At 43.1% G+C, this 15,600-nt stretch overlaps 1 protein-coding gene across 1 annotated transcript in view; it reads left to right on the plus strand.

Moving 5' to 3' along the window:
* LOC118382642 (eukaryotic translation initiation factor 4 gamma 2-like) overlaps window positions 1-14,661 on the plus strand; it is a 28,393-nt gene extending 13,732 nt beyond the window's left edge. The window contains exons 4-22 of the mRNA XM_052474609.1: window positions 190-255; window positions 542-667; window positions 933-1,035; window positions 1,185-1,316; window positions 1,500-1,566; window positions 1,676-1,827; window positions 2,014-2,124; window positions 2,314-2,496; window positions 3,038-3,173; window positions 3,419-3,594; window positions 3,796-3,909; window positions 8,813-8,941; window positions 9,194-9,298; window positions 9,426-9,641; window positions 9,757-10,015; window positions 10,282-10,486; window positions 11,208-11,434; window positions 11,633-11,754; window positions 13,328-14,661. Of these exons, the coding sequence (XP_052330569.1) occupies window positions 190-255; window positions 542-667; window positions 933-1,035; window positions 1,185-1,316; window positions 1,500-1,566; window positions 1,676-1,827; window positions 2,014-2,124; window positions 2,314-2,496; window positions 3,038-3,173; window positions 3,419-3,594; window positions 3,796-3,909; window positions 8,813-8,941; window positions 9,194-9,298; window positions 9,426-9,641; window positions 9,757-10,015; window positions 10,282-10,486; window positions 11,208-11,434; window positions 11,633-11,754; window positions 13,328-13,393 (2,695 nt within the window). The 3' untranslated portion in view covers window positions 13,394-14,661. The remainder of the gene's footprint in view (window positions 1-189; window positions 256-541; window positions 668-932; window positions 1,036-1,184; window positions 1,317-1,499; window positions 1,567-1,675; window positions 1,828-2,013; window positions 2,125-2,313; window positions 2,497-3,037; window positions 3,174-3,418; window positions 3,595-3,795; window positions 3,910-8,812; window positions 8,942-9,193; window positions 9,299-9,425; window positions 9,642-9,756; window positions 10,016-10,281; window positions 10,487-11,207; window positions 11,435-11,632; window positions 11,755-13,327) is intronic.
* The last annotated feature ends 939 nt before the right edge of the window (window positions 14,662-15,600 follow it).

The raw sequence follows: 15,600 nt of genomic DNA on the forward strand, positions 1-15,600 counted from the left end.
GACTAATCTTGTGGAACCAACCATATGTTGCTTAAATCAATCAACACCTTTTAGCTCTCACTTACAGGACATGAATGACCTATGGAGGGGAGTGTGAAACTGTGATCAACTCTTTCAATCAGTTAAACATGTACAATTCCTATGCATTGCTCTTGCATATTCAAAGTTGTTCTCCGTTTACCCTAACAGTGCTTCTTCGGGGGGAGGTGTTGGTAGGGGTGCACCTCAGCACTATCCCAAGACTGTCGGCAACAGGTAGGCCTACCACACAGGCATGATTCCCAGAAATCATTCTAAGGGATCCACAAATAATAAATACTGGGAACCAGGAGCTGGGAACCCTGTTTCAGCTAAAAGGCATTTTTTTTGTATGCGATCTGTATCTGAGTGGAATTGATGCTCTCTAGAATGATGCACGTCATCCTCAGTGTATTTGCTCTCCAGCATTGCAGATGTGATTTGCTGTCACCTGTATGTAGTACTGGTGGTGTATGATCACTTTGTGCCGAAGCTCAACAAAGTCTCCTTTCTGTTACTCCAGCGAGTTCCTGGGGAAAACCCCCGGGCACAGCGCTCCGAAATGGGTTCCTTCACGAAGCACTAGACGAGATGCCAACTCCAGCAACGAAAAAGAGCGACACGATGCAATCTTTAGGAAAGTGAGAGGGTAAGTGTCAAGAAACACAATTTGTCCACAAATTGGTTTAAGCTTTATTTCCTCAAATGTTCTCGATGTGTTTGGTTTTATGCTCTGTGTCCTTGCCGCCTGCATGAGCACATGCTTCTCTGTCAGATGTTTACAAGAGCAAATCATCAACTTTATATGGCTAACAAGCAAATCTTGTTGATTTCCCAACCCCTCTTGATTATGCATGTGCCCATGAGTTGACATGTCCCTGTTCTCTCTCCCCGCTCCTCCTATTCCTCTTTAGCATACTCAACAAGCTCACGCCTGAGAAGTTTGACAAGCTATGCCTTGAGCTCCTGAATGTGGGCGTAGATACAAAACTCGTCCTTAAAGCAATCATCTTGCTGGTAAGTAAGCCTCTTATTTATTTTCCTGTTAACCGTGTCTGCTCTTTGCAAATGTAATCTATAATTTCCTGGCATCCTCCATGTATAACTGATGCTTTAATGGATTAAAAGAAAATATAATTTTTTCATCTCTCCTCCCTCCCATCTAGATTGTAGACAAAGCCCTAGAAGAGCCGAAGTATAGCTCACTCTATGCGCAGCTATGTCTGCGTTTGGCAGAGGACGCACCAAACTTTGATGGCCCTTCGCCCGAGATCCAAACATCCCAAAAGCAGAGCACTGTAAGCATCAAGTTTAGTTTTTATTTTCTGCACGGTTACGTCTTTTAGTCTAGTTGTATGGTAATCTGTATGTGCTGTACAATAGTGTAGAACCAGCTCTGGTCTTCTCTTTATGTTCCAAGTGCCTGTATAGAATGTCACTGGTTCTGATGTTCAATCTCAAATGTTGTCCTGATTTTGCAGACCTTCAGAAGACTTCTAATTTCCAAGCTTCAAGATGAATTTGAAAACCGCAGCAGAAATGTTGAAAGTGAGTACCACAACTCCCCAACACGGCTCTTTTGGGACAAGGCCCACCACAAGTCCGCTCCTTGACTCCCTATTGTACTTGTACTAACTTGATGTTCTCCTTCTACCAGTCTATGACAAACATGACAACCCTCTTACTTCTGAGGAGGAGGAGCAGCGTGCCATTGCCAAGATCAAGATGCTTGGCAACATTAAATTCATCTCGGAACTTGGCAAACTTGACCTCATCCATGAATCTATCCTTCATAAGTGCATCAAAACAGTATGTTCAACCATTTCAGTGTAGTTCTTTTGGATTTAGTTTTGTATACCTTTTTATCATTATTTGCAACTTAAGATACAACTTTGTCTAGTTGTTCTGCTTTGCAATCTTCATAGTTTTTACTTTTCTACTGGCACTAGTCCCTAATATGCCACTTGTATAATACTATCATCCCCCTCTCCCTAGCTTTTGGAAAAGAAGAAGAGAGTCCAACTCAAGGATATGGGGGAGGATCTGGAGTGCCTCTGTCAGATAATGAGAACAGTGGGGCCTAGACTCGACCATGAAAAAGCTAAGGTACATTCTCTTGTTCCTAGCGGTCTGTCTGCTGTCATCCCTACGGCCTGTATGTCTGTCTCTTTCTCTGTCATGACACCACTGTTCATCTCTCCCCCAGTTTGAAATGTATCAGTACTTTGGCCAAATACGCCCACTGTCTGAGAATGTGTCCATCTCCTAACACCACTGTCCATCTCTGCCCTACAGTCTTTAATGGACCAGTACTTTGGCCGTATGTTATCCTTAATGAACAACAAGGAATTGCCCGCCAGGATCCGCTTCCTGCTGCAGGACACGGTAGAGCTGCGAGACAACAACTGGGTCCCCCGCAAAGCTTTCATCGACAACGGACCAAAGACCATCAACCAGATCCGTCAAGAGGCAGTGAAAGTGAGTCAGTGGAGAGAACTGGAATTAATGGCATGTTCATCTCATCCTCTCTCTTTGCCGCATCCTCAAAAGGAGGAGAGACCCTGGACCTTCTCATCCAGTACAGTTGTGAAGGTGGCGAGGAAAGAGGACATGAGGAATTGAGGAAAGACCAATTGAGAACGAGCCTGTGTATATCACCATCTAAGTCAAAGTAGCATCTTTGAACCTGTGATGCCCTACCTGTGGCTTCTTAAGCCAAGCTTATTGGTACAGCAACCCTATGCTTTTTCTTTTATAACTGGAGCTTCCTGACAACCCCTCCGGGTCTCTTTTGTTCTTCTCCAAAGCAACTCTCACTTATTACACAACAGAGAGAATGCCTTCACATCTACTAATGGAAGCATGTGATTATTCAGTAGTTGCCCAGTGTATCTAAGAGTGATGAGTGACAGAGAATGCACATGGCTATATAACTACAACTTCAAGAAGCAACAAATAGGATGTATTTTTAGTGTCTTTTTGAGCACTATTCACTGGAGTGTGTTTTTGTCTCCCCCAGGATTTGGGTGTTTTCATCCCAGCGACCATGGCTCAGGGAATGAGGATGGACTTCTTCCTGGAAGGCCCTTTTATGCCAAACAGGATGAAAATGGAGACTCTCGGGGGATTGGCTGACATGTTTGGACAAATGCCAGGTAGGCACGGGCGTAGGTTTGTCCATCTGCCTGTCTAGGTCTCGTCCATTAACCACTTATTGTCTGCCAGCGTGTTTGAGGGGATCATTTATCACAAAATGAGTAGTTATTTGGGATGTAACATGATTTTGTAGGCCAGTGATTCTACCCAGTCTGACTTATAAAGTCTACTTCAAACATGCTCTGTGACTGAGAAAATGTGACAGCCAGATGTAAATTCTCACTCCTCTAACCTGTCTCCTCAGGTGGTGGGATAGGGACGGGCCCGGGGGTCATTCAGGACAGGTTCTCTCCCACTCTGGGACGTCATCGCTCCAACCCACTCTTCAACGTCAACGGACATAACGGCCACAACACCGCCCCCCAACCACAGTCTCCGTTTGAAATTGGAGCCAACAAGTCTTTTATCAAGTCCAACCAGGTAAATAACTGGATTTGATTTGATTCAATACAATTTAAAAATTTTAATAACGGGAGCATTTTGGCCATATTAATGGTTTAGTAAACTTGCAGCATGTGTGCGCAACAGAGATGAGCTGTCCTTTCTTCCTGCTTGTGGAAAGGAAATGTCTCTTCCCACTAGCGCCACCAATTTATGTTTCTTGTCTGGTCTGTTTTAAAGGTTCAGAATCAGCATTTCCAGAACCAGAACCACCAGAGCCAGCAACAGCAGGTCCAGTCCAACAAGGACATGCCTCCACGTTTCAGCAAGAAGGGACAACTCAACCTAGAAGAGGTACATTAACCCACTCCCCACCAGTCTGGCCACTAGTGCTGAGCGATTAGTGCTTTTTGAGATTTGTTTGACTATACAAAAAAGAATAATCACAATTTTGGGTTTCGATAATAAAAAAAACATCAACCACGCTAATTAATACAAATCCCATGATGGTAGTGACTGCCTATGGCTGTTTTAGTTATTCACAAAGTTAATAAAATATTTCGGTCATTGTGTATGATCTCTATAGAGCTGCTTACCTATGTTGTCTGACAAAATCACAATTTTAGTATGTCTTCAAATTTAAAAAGGAATACTTTAATGAATGCTGAATACCAATACCTACATCACGAAGCAACTGCTTTCTATTTATCCCCTTTTGATTGTGCATTCTTCTCTCTTACATAGCAGGCGTAAAAGAAACACAGACCGTACAAGTACTACATCGCACAGTTCGGGCATGATTTGATTTATCTATAAAGAAACTGCAGTGCACCTTGCATTGAGCTCACAAAACAAACAAAAAACGGAATTAAGTGGAATTCAAATAATTGAACCGACCTCTGTCAATTAGTTGTTTTAAACACTGAAAAATAACCTAATAAAGTCTGCAGTGTATCACCCATTGGGCTATAAAAGAGAAGCGAAAGGATCTTCTTGTATGATCATTAAATAGTGTTGTATGTTTCTCATATTGAAATTGAGCACAGTTCAGAGCGTGATGTCAGATATGTCACATCAGAATGAGTGCTTCATCCAATGTCTGACAACTGTGAGCGGCCAGCCACATCCTCTAACCTGTCATTAGCATACTCTGCTGCTTCTTTCCGTGATGTGGTTTCTTACATTTCTTACATTTGTTTAATTATTGGAGCGGCACTCAGCGCGAGCGAAGTGGATACGTATTTTTTCATTTCGCCCGTAAGAACAGTCAAGCCAGTCTGACTAGGCTTGGGTGCCACTGCCATACAGGAAAAACGGAGCACAGTGACAGTCATGCTTGCACCTTTACATTACTGAAAAGCTCAAGTTTCTAGCCCAAACCACCAACTAACTACCTTTCCCACCAAACATTCTGATTGGTTTCATCCTTCCAACTAAAAGTCCCGATTTGACATATCACTTTACATTAGTATTTTGGGCCCCCAAAAAATGTAATCCAAATTTGAGCAAAGTCATGTCGGAAAAGCGACATCGAGAAGAACACGAGTGAACGCACAGCAGGAGTGAAGCCACTGTCCACAAAAGACGGTGAAGACCCAAGTAATACAAAGTCCTCATTGTTGAAAAATACATTTAGTCACTGAATAAAGACAACTTCTCATCAGACCATATCCTGTGATTTCTGTATCAGCTAAAAATCTAGTATAGCCCATTTTTTACACCCCTGCTGGCTTACCACTACCATCTAGATCTGAGTGGGCCAGTTCATTTTGCATATCCTGGTGCACTTATTGGCTTGCTATCTGCTAGCAACATGACATTACAACTCTTTGGTCACTTTAGTACCTACTTACCTGATGCGCCTTCATCACTGAGGTATAATAAGAACGCACCGAAACCACCAGCATGCTGTTCCTTTCTTGACGTCAAAGCCATGTTTGAGTTTTTGATAAATATAATTAATTTTGAAAATAGTAGTTTACACTTTTCCAAAATACAGTTTTATATGGAAAATAATCAGTCTACGTTGTCAGATTTGTCAAAATTATATTGTGCAACCTTCACTTTAACCATAAAACGTCCAGGTTTTAAACAATTAAGTATGTCATTTTATGAAGCATGTCTTACCTTCAAAGTAGCCTTGCCAAAATATAACCATAGAAATGTTGAGGGAATTATTTTATTAACACTTAATATGTTAAGGTCATGTTTTAAGTATCCCTATATTTCTGTTATTACGGGGCTATCACTCAGTCAAGAGTGCGCCTGCGCAGGGAGTCCAGGGCTACCTTGTAGTGTGTTCATATAGTATATTAAACTTTGTTAAACTGTAACTTGGTTGTTCCAATTTGAAAACTGGACAAACTGTTAAATACATGGACAGAGAAAGTGGTCTTCCACATACAGAAACCGTCATTGGACGAGCAGGAAAAGCCAAAGGAAAACACCAGAACTGGTACAACTTGTAGTACTCTGAACTAGCTGTCTAGACCAGTCACTTGTAGATCATATCAGAATTGAACCAATGGAAAATCGAGAAAAACAATGACATTCAAAATGATGATGTACTTGAAACAAAGGACGTGTCATTTGACTCCGCTAAGCTAGAAGAGTGCAGTAATTTGAGGAAAAATTAAGTGTTTGAGGAAGTCAAAGACTTGGCCAAAAATGTGTCTTAACAAGGTGGGTGTGTACCCTTAAAGAATCCTTAACTGGAATAGTGTCTAAAGCACGTCTAGTGGCTAGAGCTGGCTGCTAAAGAACTCCCAAAAGACTCACCGACATGCGCCTCAGTCACTCAGATTGCTGATGTCAGTGATCTGCCAGAAAAAATGGAAACTTAATTCCATAGACATCAAATCTGCATTTTTGTAGGGAACAGAGCTGTCAAGGGACATTCACATCCGACCTCCGCCTGAAGCTAAAAGCGAAGGAACACTGTGGAAACTAAAACAGTGTGTGTATGGACTGGCAGATGCATCACTCTACTAGTACAACAAAGTCAAGGCAGCAATGCTGAATACAGGTGGAAAAATGTCACAAGTGGATCAGTCTTCTATTGGCTTGATCAAGACTACAATGTGACTGGAGTACTTGCCTGTCATGTTGATGACTTTATCTTGGGTGGCTCACAGACCTTTGCTTCAACTGTGATTCCACACCTCAAAGCTGTTTTCTAGATCGGCCGTGAGGAGCATGATCATTTTTGTTATGTTGGAATAGAGGTTATTACTGTTGATGGAAAAATACTGATGCAACAGGAGAGCTATATCAAGAATCTTCCACCCATTCACCTGGATTCTTCAAAAGCCGTACAAAGGAATTCCCCTCTGTGAAATTGAAGCTGATCAATTGAGGTCAAAGATAGGACAAATTTTATGGGTTGCTGGACCGAGTAGACCTGATGTAATGTTTTGATGGTTGCAACTTGGCATCTAACACAAAACATGCCACTGTACAAACCATTCATGAGGCGAAATGGAATAGATGACTCTTTGAAACTAGTTGTCTTCAGTGATGCTTCGCTAGGGAACCTTACAGATGGAGGCACACGGTGGACATCTAATCGTGTTAATGGGTGAAGGAGGAAGATTCTCACCTATCTGTTGGCAGTAAAAAAGGATCAGAAGGGTTGTCCGAAGCACACTTGCTGGAGAAACCCTTGCTCTTGCGGATGGAATTGACAATGCTGTCTTTCGTGCAATTCTGTTCTCAGAGCTATCCACTGGTGAGACAAAACGGCACTTTCTACCTGTAGTTTGTGTCACTGACAACTACTCATTAGTTGATGCTGTGAAGTCAACCAAGTCTGTCACAGAGAAAATACTTTGTCTTGAGCTTAACAGCATCAAGGAACTTATTCAAGCCCAGAGAATCCAGCGGATTCTGTGGACGACCACAAAGGAACAGCTTGCTGACTGTCTGACTAAAAAAGGAGCATCTGGTATTGTGCTCCTACAGGCTCTCAGTAATGGAAAGTGGCAGGTTGAGTAATACAAATTAAAAACTGTCACACAACCCATTTGTAATGGGGATCTTGAATAATACTTGGACATTTAATTATGTTGTTTTATTTGTCTTTAAAGAAAGGGGGAGATTGTTAAGTTCATGTTTTATGTATCCCTATATTTCTGTTATTACGGGGCTATCACTCAGTCAAGAGTACGCCTGAGTCTTGTTGTTGATGGACCTAGCCATGAGTGGAATGGCTACCTTGTAGTGTGTTCATATAGTATAGTAAACTTTGTTAAACTGGAACCTTGTCGTTGTGTCATTTCGAGTTAACAAATATGCCATTGAAACCAGAATTTCTCACGTTCTACTGGTTTTCAAATCAATGTTCCTTTTATTGTCCAGCAGCCCAAGGCATAATCGTAGTCATATTGCAGTAGTAACCCATGCTAGTTGACCCATCTTTAGATCTCCACTTTATTTCTATGAAATATTTTCATCTGTCACATAACTGCTCGGCGTGCTGTGCACTTTTGGGAAGTGTTTTCCTGCTAATTGCATTTTGGGACATTCTCACACACAGCATGACTGCCATGTGTGCATTGTTGAGTTTATAATATTTAGAAATATAACTTTATGACCGGTTTGATTTGTTGCATCAGCCTCACTTGCTTTTAAAAATGTTTTTATGTGCAGTGGTCCCAGAACTGTTCCAGATTCTGTTTTGAACCGTGGACATATTTGTTTTGTTTTTATGGTCACGGACGACCGGACGCCCTTAATTTCGAGCCCTGGAGGGAATTCATTTTATTAAGCCATAAGTATTTGGTTGTAATTGTGATGTTGCACTATTTTATATGCTACATTTTTGTCTGTTTCTCTATGGTAAAAAAATATAGTGATTCATTTAATTTTGTAAAGTGGTTCCTTGCATCATACAATGACGTTAAAATGGTGTTAGAAGTCTCTTGATCTTTTGGACAACTAAAAAAAAACTGTCCTACTTGTCCAAGGGACAAAAAAAGAGTTAATGTCAAGTCCTGCCTTTTCTATTATAAAGTAAAAAGTATGAAGTTAAATTCAATGTCTTGTATTGAGTAGAGGTGTGAATATCAGGGACACTGTTTTTGTGCAGCACATGTGCAGAACGTATAGAGAAGGAGAACAGGCATCCTGGGGAGGGGTGGCCGGGGCAAATCCTGTGGTGTGATGATACTTCACATAGTATCACATTGTTATTCAAATGTTCACGTGTTTCCATTCTAACATGCTAACCATTCTACTACTACCCCCCGCCGTGTTGTAGATCAGCCTGAGACCAGCTCAGTCGTTCCTCCTGAATAAGAACCAGGTTCCCAAGCTGCAGCCCCAGATCCCCACCATGATCCCCCCCAGTGCCCAGCCCCCCCGCACCAACACCCCTCCATTGGGACAGGTAAGGGATCAGCAGAGCACACCCCACTTCACCTTTTAAAACCCCCAACCAGGGTTGGGGTCGATTAATTTTCAATTCTGGAAGAAAACTGACATTCAAATTCTTCCCGTTGCTGTTCAATGACGAAATTGGAATGTCAGTTAACCTCTTAAAATGGAATTGACCCCAACTCCGAATCCAACTGGGCTTTTGAGGGCTTGCCATGTTTGTTGTTCCAATGTAGTTCACCTAGTCTTCCCCCTTCTCCCCCAGTCTCCACAGCTCGGCCTCAAAAGCAACCCTCCTCACATTCATGAGAAACCTCATAAGACCAGCAAGAAACCACCGCCGGCTAGGGAGGAGCTGCTGAAAATGACAGTAGGCAACAATTTAGTACCGATGTGACTGAATTCTGGTATCACGACTCTTTATCACAATGTATATTATTGGCACCGATACACCGTGCAACACTAAACAAGGTTCACTTTTCACTCTCCCCCTTTAGGAGACTGTTGTAACGGAATACCTGAACAGCAAAAACATTGATGATGCTGTGAACGGTGTCCGAGAGATGAAGGCTCCCAAGCACTTCCTGCCGGAGATGCTGAGTAAGATCATTGTGGTGTCGCTGGACCGGTCAGATGAGGATAAGGAGCATGCCAGCACCCTCATACACACGCTACGCACAGAAGGCCTCGTTACCGGGGATAACTTCATGCAGGTATGTGTCTCTTCCATGCAATATTTTTGACGCGCTTGGCAAAGCTTTGTTTTCATCTCACTAATGTCTTTGTCCTAACTTTATTTGTCTCTCTCCCTACATCCTTGCTTCCAAGGCTTTCCTCAACGTGCTTGACCAGTGCCCTAAGATCGAGGTGGACGTGCCGCTTGTGAAATCCTACCTAGCCCAGTTTGCAGCCCTGGCCCTCATATCTGAGCTGGTGAGCGTGTCTGAGCTGGCCCACCCTCTGGAGAATGGAACCCACTTCCCCCTCTTCCTGCTCTGTCTGCAGCAGACTGCCAAGCTCACGGACAAGGAGTGGCTCACTGACCTCTTCCAACAGAGCAAGGTCAACATGCAAAAGATGCTACCCGGTAGGTTGACAACCCTCTCTCTCCACATACTCCCTCTAAAGGCGCTTTAGTGACTTAAATGGAAGGATTTCACTGCGATTTTAAATTTGTCATGTGATGACATCTCATAATCATTAGACTAAAGGCACTTGATATCACGGATGACCAACTAAAGAGACTAATGATTACAATATCTGAACAGTATCAGCAGAGACTGCAGCACATTCATCTTCCCTGACAGTGATGCTATGGCTAATCTGACCTGTCCGTCTGTTCTGGTCCTCTAGAGATTGACCAGAACAAGGACCGCATGTTGGAGATCCTGGAGGGTAAGGGCCTGAGCTTCCTGTTCCCCCTGTTGAAGCTTGAGAAGGACCTGCTGCTGCAGATCAAGGCAGACCCCTCACCGCAGGCCATCTACAAGTGGATCAAAGACAACATCTCCCCCAAGCTCCACACCGACAAGGGTTTTGTCAACATCCTCATGACCAGGTAGGTACTGAAACTCCATGATGGAGACTACTTTTTGTTTAAAAAAATTGTCACTCCTTTTTCTCCAATTTCGTGATATCCAGTTGGTATTTATTCTTGTCCCATTACTGCAACTCCCATACGGATTCGGGAGAGGCGAAGGTCGAGAGCAATGCTTCTTGACACTCTGCTTGCTTAAACTGTAAGCCAGCCGTACCAATGTGTCGGAGGAAACACCGTACAGCTGGTGAGCTGAAATCAGTGTGCAATCGCCCTTCCGCCACGAGTCGCTAGAGCGCTATGGGACAAGAACATTACTGCTGGCCAAACCCTTCCCTAACCCAGACGACGCTGGACCAATTGTGCGCCGCCTCATGGGTCTCCCGGTCTCGGTCGGCTGCTTCACAGCCCGGGGTCGGACATGGATCTGTAGCGATGCAGTGCCTTAGACCGTTGCGCCACTCCGGAGGCCCGTAGAGTAGACTACGTTTGAAATCTTATTTAGACTGCTTATGGTTGAATAAATGTATTCATTCAAGGCTTGAGACCAATATGACAGTGGAGTCTAAACTGTACTTGTCACAATACAGAATCGCCCTTTCAGTCTTTGTGCACAATATTTCATGCACACTGTGGTGGGTGAAGACACAAACTAATGGAATGTGTAAAATACACTTTTGGGAGCATTCATTAGTGTATCCATTTTACCATGCTCTTACTGTTGCTTCCCCTCTCCTCCCAGTTTCTTGCAGTACATCTCAGGGGAGCTGTGTTGTGTGGAGGAGGAGGAGGGCAGTGGTGGAGAGGAGCAGGCGGTGGGGCCCTCCAAAGAGCAGCTGGACCAAGAGAAGCAGCTGCTGCTGGCCTTCAAACCTGTCATGCAGAAGTTCCTACACGACCAGCCCCAGCTGCAGGTCTCAGCCCTGTACGCCCTGCAGGTGCACTGCCATGCCAGCCACTTTCCCAGAGGTAGGTTTACTGCCCCACGCCACTTGCCAGGCTGTCATTGAAACTAATATTTTGGTGGAAACCTAACTTTTGCTTTAGTTGTCAGTGATCAAGATTGTAATTTATTTGATCGTTTTTGGACATGCGAGTAGGATATTCTTCTGTCGACTTCATTGCAACTGTGTCTCTGCTGCTGCGTGTTGTGTGTGTTTATTTCAGGTATGCTGCTGCGCTACTATGTCCACTTCTACGATATGGAGATCATTGAAGAAGAAGCCTTCCTTGCATGGAAAGAAGATATTACCCAAGAATTCCCTGGAAAGGGAAAAGCTTTATTCCAGGTATTTTTTGTTGAGAAATTGACCAACTGGTTGCAGTTGACCAACTGGTAGCTTATAAATCACATTTTATTTGTCACATACACATGGTTAGCAGATGTTAATGCGAGTGTAGCGAAATGCTTGTGCTTCTAGTTCCGACAATACAGTAATAACCAACGAGTAATCTAACCTAACAATTCCACAACTACTACCTTATACACAAGTGGAAAGGGATAAAGAATATGTACATAAAGATATATGAATGAGTGATGGTACAGAATGACATAGGCAATATGCAGTAGATGGTATCGAGTACAGTATATCCATATGAGATGAGTAATGTAGGGTATGTAAACATAAAAGTGGCATAGTTTAAAGTGGCTAGTGATACATGTATCACATAAAGATGGAAAGATTCAGTAGATGATATAGAGTACAGTATATACATATACATATGAGATGAGTAATGTAGGGTATGTAAACATTATATTAAGTGGCATTGTTTAAAGTGGCTAGTGATATATTTACATAATTTCCCATCAATTCCCATTATTAAAGTGGCTGGAGTTGGGTCAGTGTCAATGACAGTGTGTTGGCAGCAGCCACTCAATGTTAGTGGTGGCTGTTTAACAGTCTGATGGCCTTGAGATAGAAGCGTTTTTTCAGTCTCTCGGGCCCGGATTTGATGCAACAGAACTGACCTCTCCTTCTAAATGATAGCAGGGTGAACAGGCAGTGGCTCGGGTGGTTGTTGTCCTTGATGATCTTTATGGCCTTCCTGTAACATTGGGTGGTGTAGGTGTCCTGGAGGGCAGGTAGTTTGCCCCCCGGTGATACGTTGTGCAGACCTCACTACCCTCTGGAGAGCCTTACGGTTGTGGGCGGAGCAGTTGCCGTACCAGGCGATGATACAGCCCGACAAGATGCTCTCGATTGTGCATCTGTAGAAGTTTGTGAGAGCTTTTGGTGACGCGCCAAATTTCTTCAGCCTCCTGAGGTTGAAGAGGCGCTGCTGCACCTTCTTCACAATGCTGTCTGTGTGGGTAGACCAATTCAGTTTGTCCGTGATGTGTACGCCGAGGAACTTAACACTTACTACCCTCTCCACTACTGTCCTGTCGATGTGGATAGGGGAGGTGCTCCCTCTGCTGTCCGCAAACTTAATGATTGAGTTGGAGGCGTGCATGGCCACACAGTCGTGGGTGAACAGGGAGTACAGGAGAGGGCTCAGAACGCACCCTTGTGGGGCCCCAGTTTTGAGGATCAGCGGGGTGGAGATGTTGTTGACGAGTTGAGGGTACTATGGTGTTAAATGCTGAGTTGTAGTCGATTATACACTTAAACATGTGTACCCAGTCCTTTATTATTTTGTGAGTAAATCATGACAATTGTGCTTGCAACCACAACAGGGTTGCGCTCAGTATGTGGAAAGCATTTGGAAACTGATTGAAACCGGGAGGTAGCCTCCTACCCGAACTTGTTCAATAACAACACATATTTCTGCTTAACATTCTGCCCTATTTAACATGACCCTGTATAACACTCTCCCCTGTTAGGTCAACCAGTTGCTAACCCTCTATCTCTCTCCTGTTAGGTCAACCAGTGGCTAACCTGGCTGGAAACAGCTGAGGAAGAGGAGTCAGAAGAAGAGGCTGACTGAGAAACAAACCAGAACTGTCAGGCACCATAGAGTAGAGAAACATACCTTGACATACAGTACAGCTATCTATCTATTACCACCCTAATCTACCCTTTAACTAACCACTGCTAGAGACTGCTTATGTCCTGCAATAATTAGCCAAGCATGTTATCATGGCATAGTAGATAACCATCGAGCTCTGTATAGGCACTGAAGCCTTTCACCTTTATTTTAATGGTTGATTTGTTTTGGGTCCCTGTCCCGTTTCTGCAATATGAATTTAATGTATCCTATGGACTGTCTCAAACCACATCTGTACTTTTTTTGTTTTGCTCCTACTGTAACCACAGAGTTAGTTTTACCACAATAACTGACTGACAAGTATTGCATTTACACTATTTGATATGATTTGTTATCCCCTTTAAAGAAAATGTTTGACACCTGTTTAGGGTCTTTTCCCTAAAGGGCATGCAAAATATGTCCAATCTAGAGAGTAAGTCAACTGAATCTTGCCTAAAATCTTTGTTTTAAACCAAAGATCTCTTCGAATGCCCTGTTGCTGATAAAGGAGCATGTTGCATTTTGTTTATGGGAATTCTATTCTTCCCACGCAAGGCTGTAGTGGTTGCAATACTCATTCTTTAATTGTTACGTAAACTGTAAGTTAATCATTGGTGTGCTGCTGTAACGTTTCAAAAGTTGCCTTTGTTTTTACCTCTTAGATGGGCTTTGTGTTTCATGTTGGGATACAGAATATCCTTTTTTTGTTGTTGAGAAATGCCTATACAAGAAAGCCCAGCCCAATGCAGAAATGTTGATATAAATATCCTGGTCTACTAACACAATACAACCCCTGTATTGGACTTCCAATGAAGCTCGATCTGGTTTACTAGTGTGAACGTCTAAGAACGTAACAAAAGTCACCTTTTTTAAATGAATTGGATAACTTCTTACCTCCGCATCCCTTTTGCCTGTAAAGTTTGTCAAAGGTGGGGGTACAGGAATATATTTTCCCCAGCATATTGAGTTTACACCGATATGTTTATTTTTAATTGGCGAATAAAAGCTTGTGAGAAAGTTGTATAGCGCATAAAGGCTTACCATACTGAACTTAAATCTTAATGAAGTCATAAAATCAAATCTTCACTTTGCCCAACAAGATTAGCCAATGTGCTCACAAACCATGTGTATGTAGAAAGCAATGGATTTTGATCATGTTGTATTCAAGTGATGAGTATTGTGCACTGATATTGCTTAACCGTCAATAAAGTCCAATACTTGAGCACTGACACATTTTTGTTGTCCTTTGCACTATTTTAATTCTGTTACATTTTCTCATGCCGATTATGATTCATTGTGGCTTTATTTTGCATGATGAAAGTTGACTTCACATTTTTCCCTTTATAAAAGGATAACAAACAAAACATTGTTGCAATATATCATTAGATCAAGAGGCTATTCTGAAGTGGGTTGTAAACTAGTCAGTGTTGAACGATGTGTGTAATGCAGTCTTTCCTGCTTCTCTGTGGATGCCCCCCCCCCATGCCAGGGGACAGGTCCTTTCCCAATCGCGGGGGCAGATACTCTTGGGAAAAGGAAGCAGTCACAAAAGTGTGAACATTTAGTACTGTACATCTGCATATTCCATGTAAACTGAACCTGGCTTGGAACAAAAATATTTCAAGGAATGGAAAAACAACCTCACTGGGAAAAAATGGTAAAGGCATCTTATGAGTGCCAAATTTGATTTACATTTAAGTCATTTAGCAGACGCTCTTAACCAGAGCGACTTACAAATTGGTGCATTCACCTTATGACATCCAGTGGAACAGCCACTTTACAATAGTGCATCTAAATCTTTTAAGGGGGGGTGAGAAGGATTACTTTATCCTATCCTAGGTATTCCTTAAAGAGGTGGGGTTTCAGGTGTCTCCGGAAGGTGGTGATTGACTCCGCTGTCCTGGCGTCGTGAGGGAGTGTGTTCCACCATTGGGGAGCCAGAGCAGCGAACAGTTTTGACTGGGCTGAGCGGGAACTGTACTTCCTCAGTGGTAGGGAGGCGAGCAGGCCAGAGGTGGAAGAACGCAGTGCCCTTGTTTGGGTGTAGGGCCTGATCAGAGCCTGGAGGTACTGAGGTGCCGTTCCCCTCACAGCTCCGTAGGCAAGCACCATGGTCTTGTAGCGGATGCGAGCTTCAACTGGAAGCCAGTGGAGAGAGCGGAGGAGCG

Source organism: Oncorhynchus keta, chromosome 22 (assembly GCF_023373465.1).
Source record: "Oncorhynchus keta strain PuntledgeMale-10-30-2019 chromosome 22, Oket_V2, whole genome shotgun sequence".
In the NCBI taxonomy this organism is placed as follows: domain Eukaryota; kingdom Metazoa; phylum Chordata; class Actinopteri; order Salmoniformes; family Salmonidae; genus Oncorhynchus; species Oncorhynchus keta.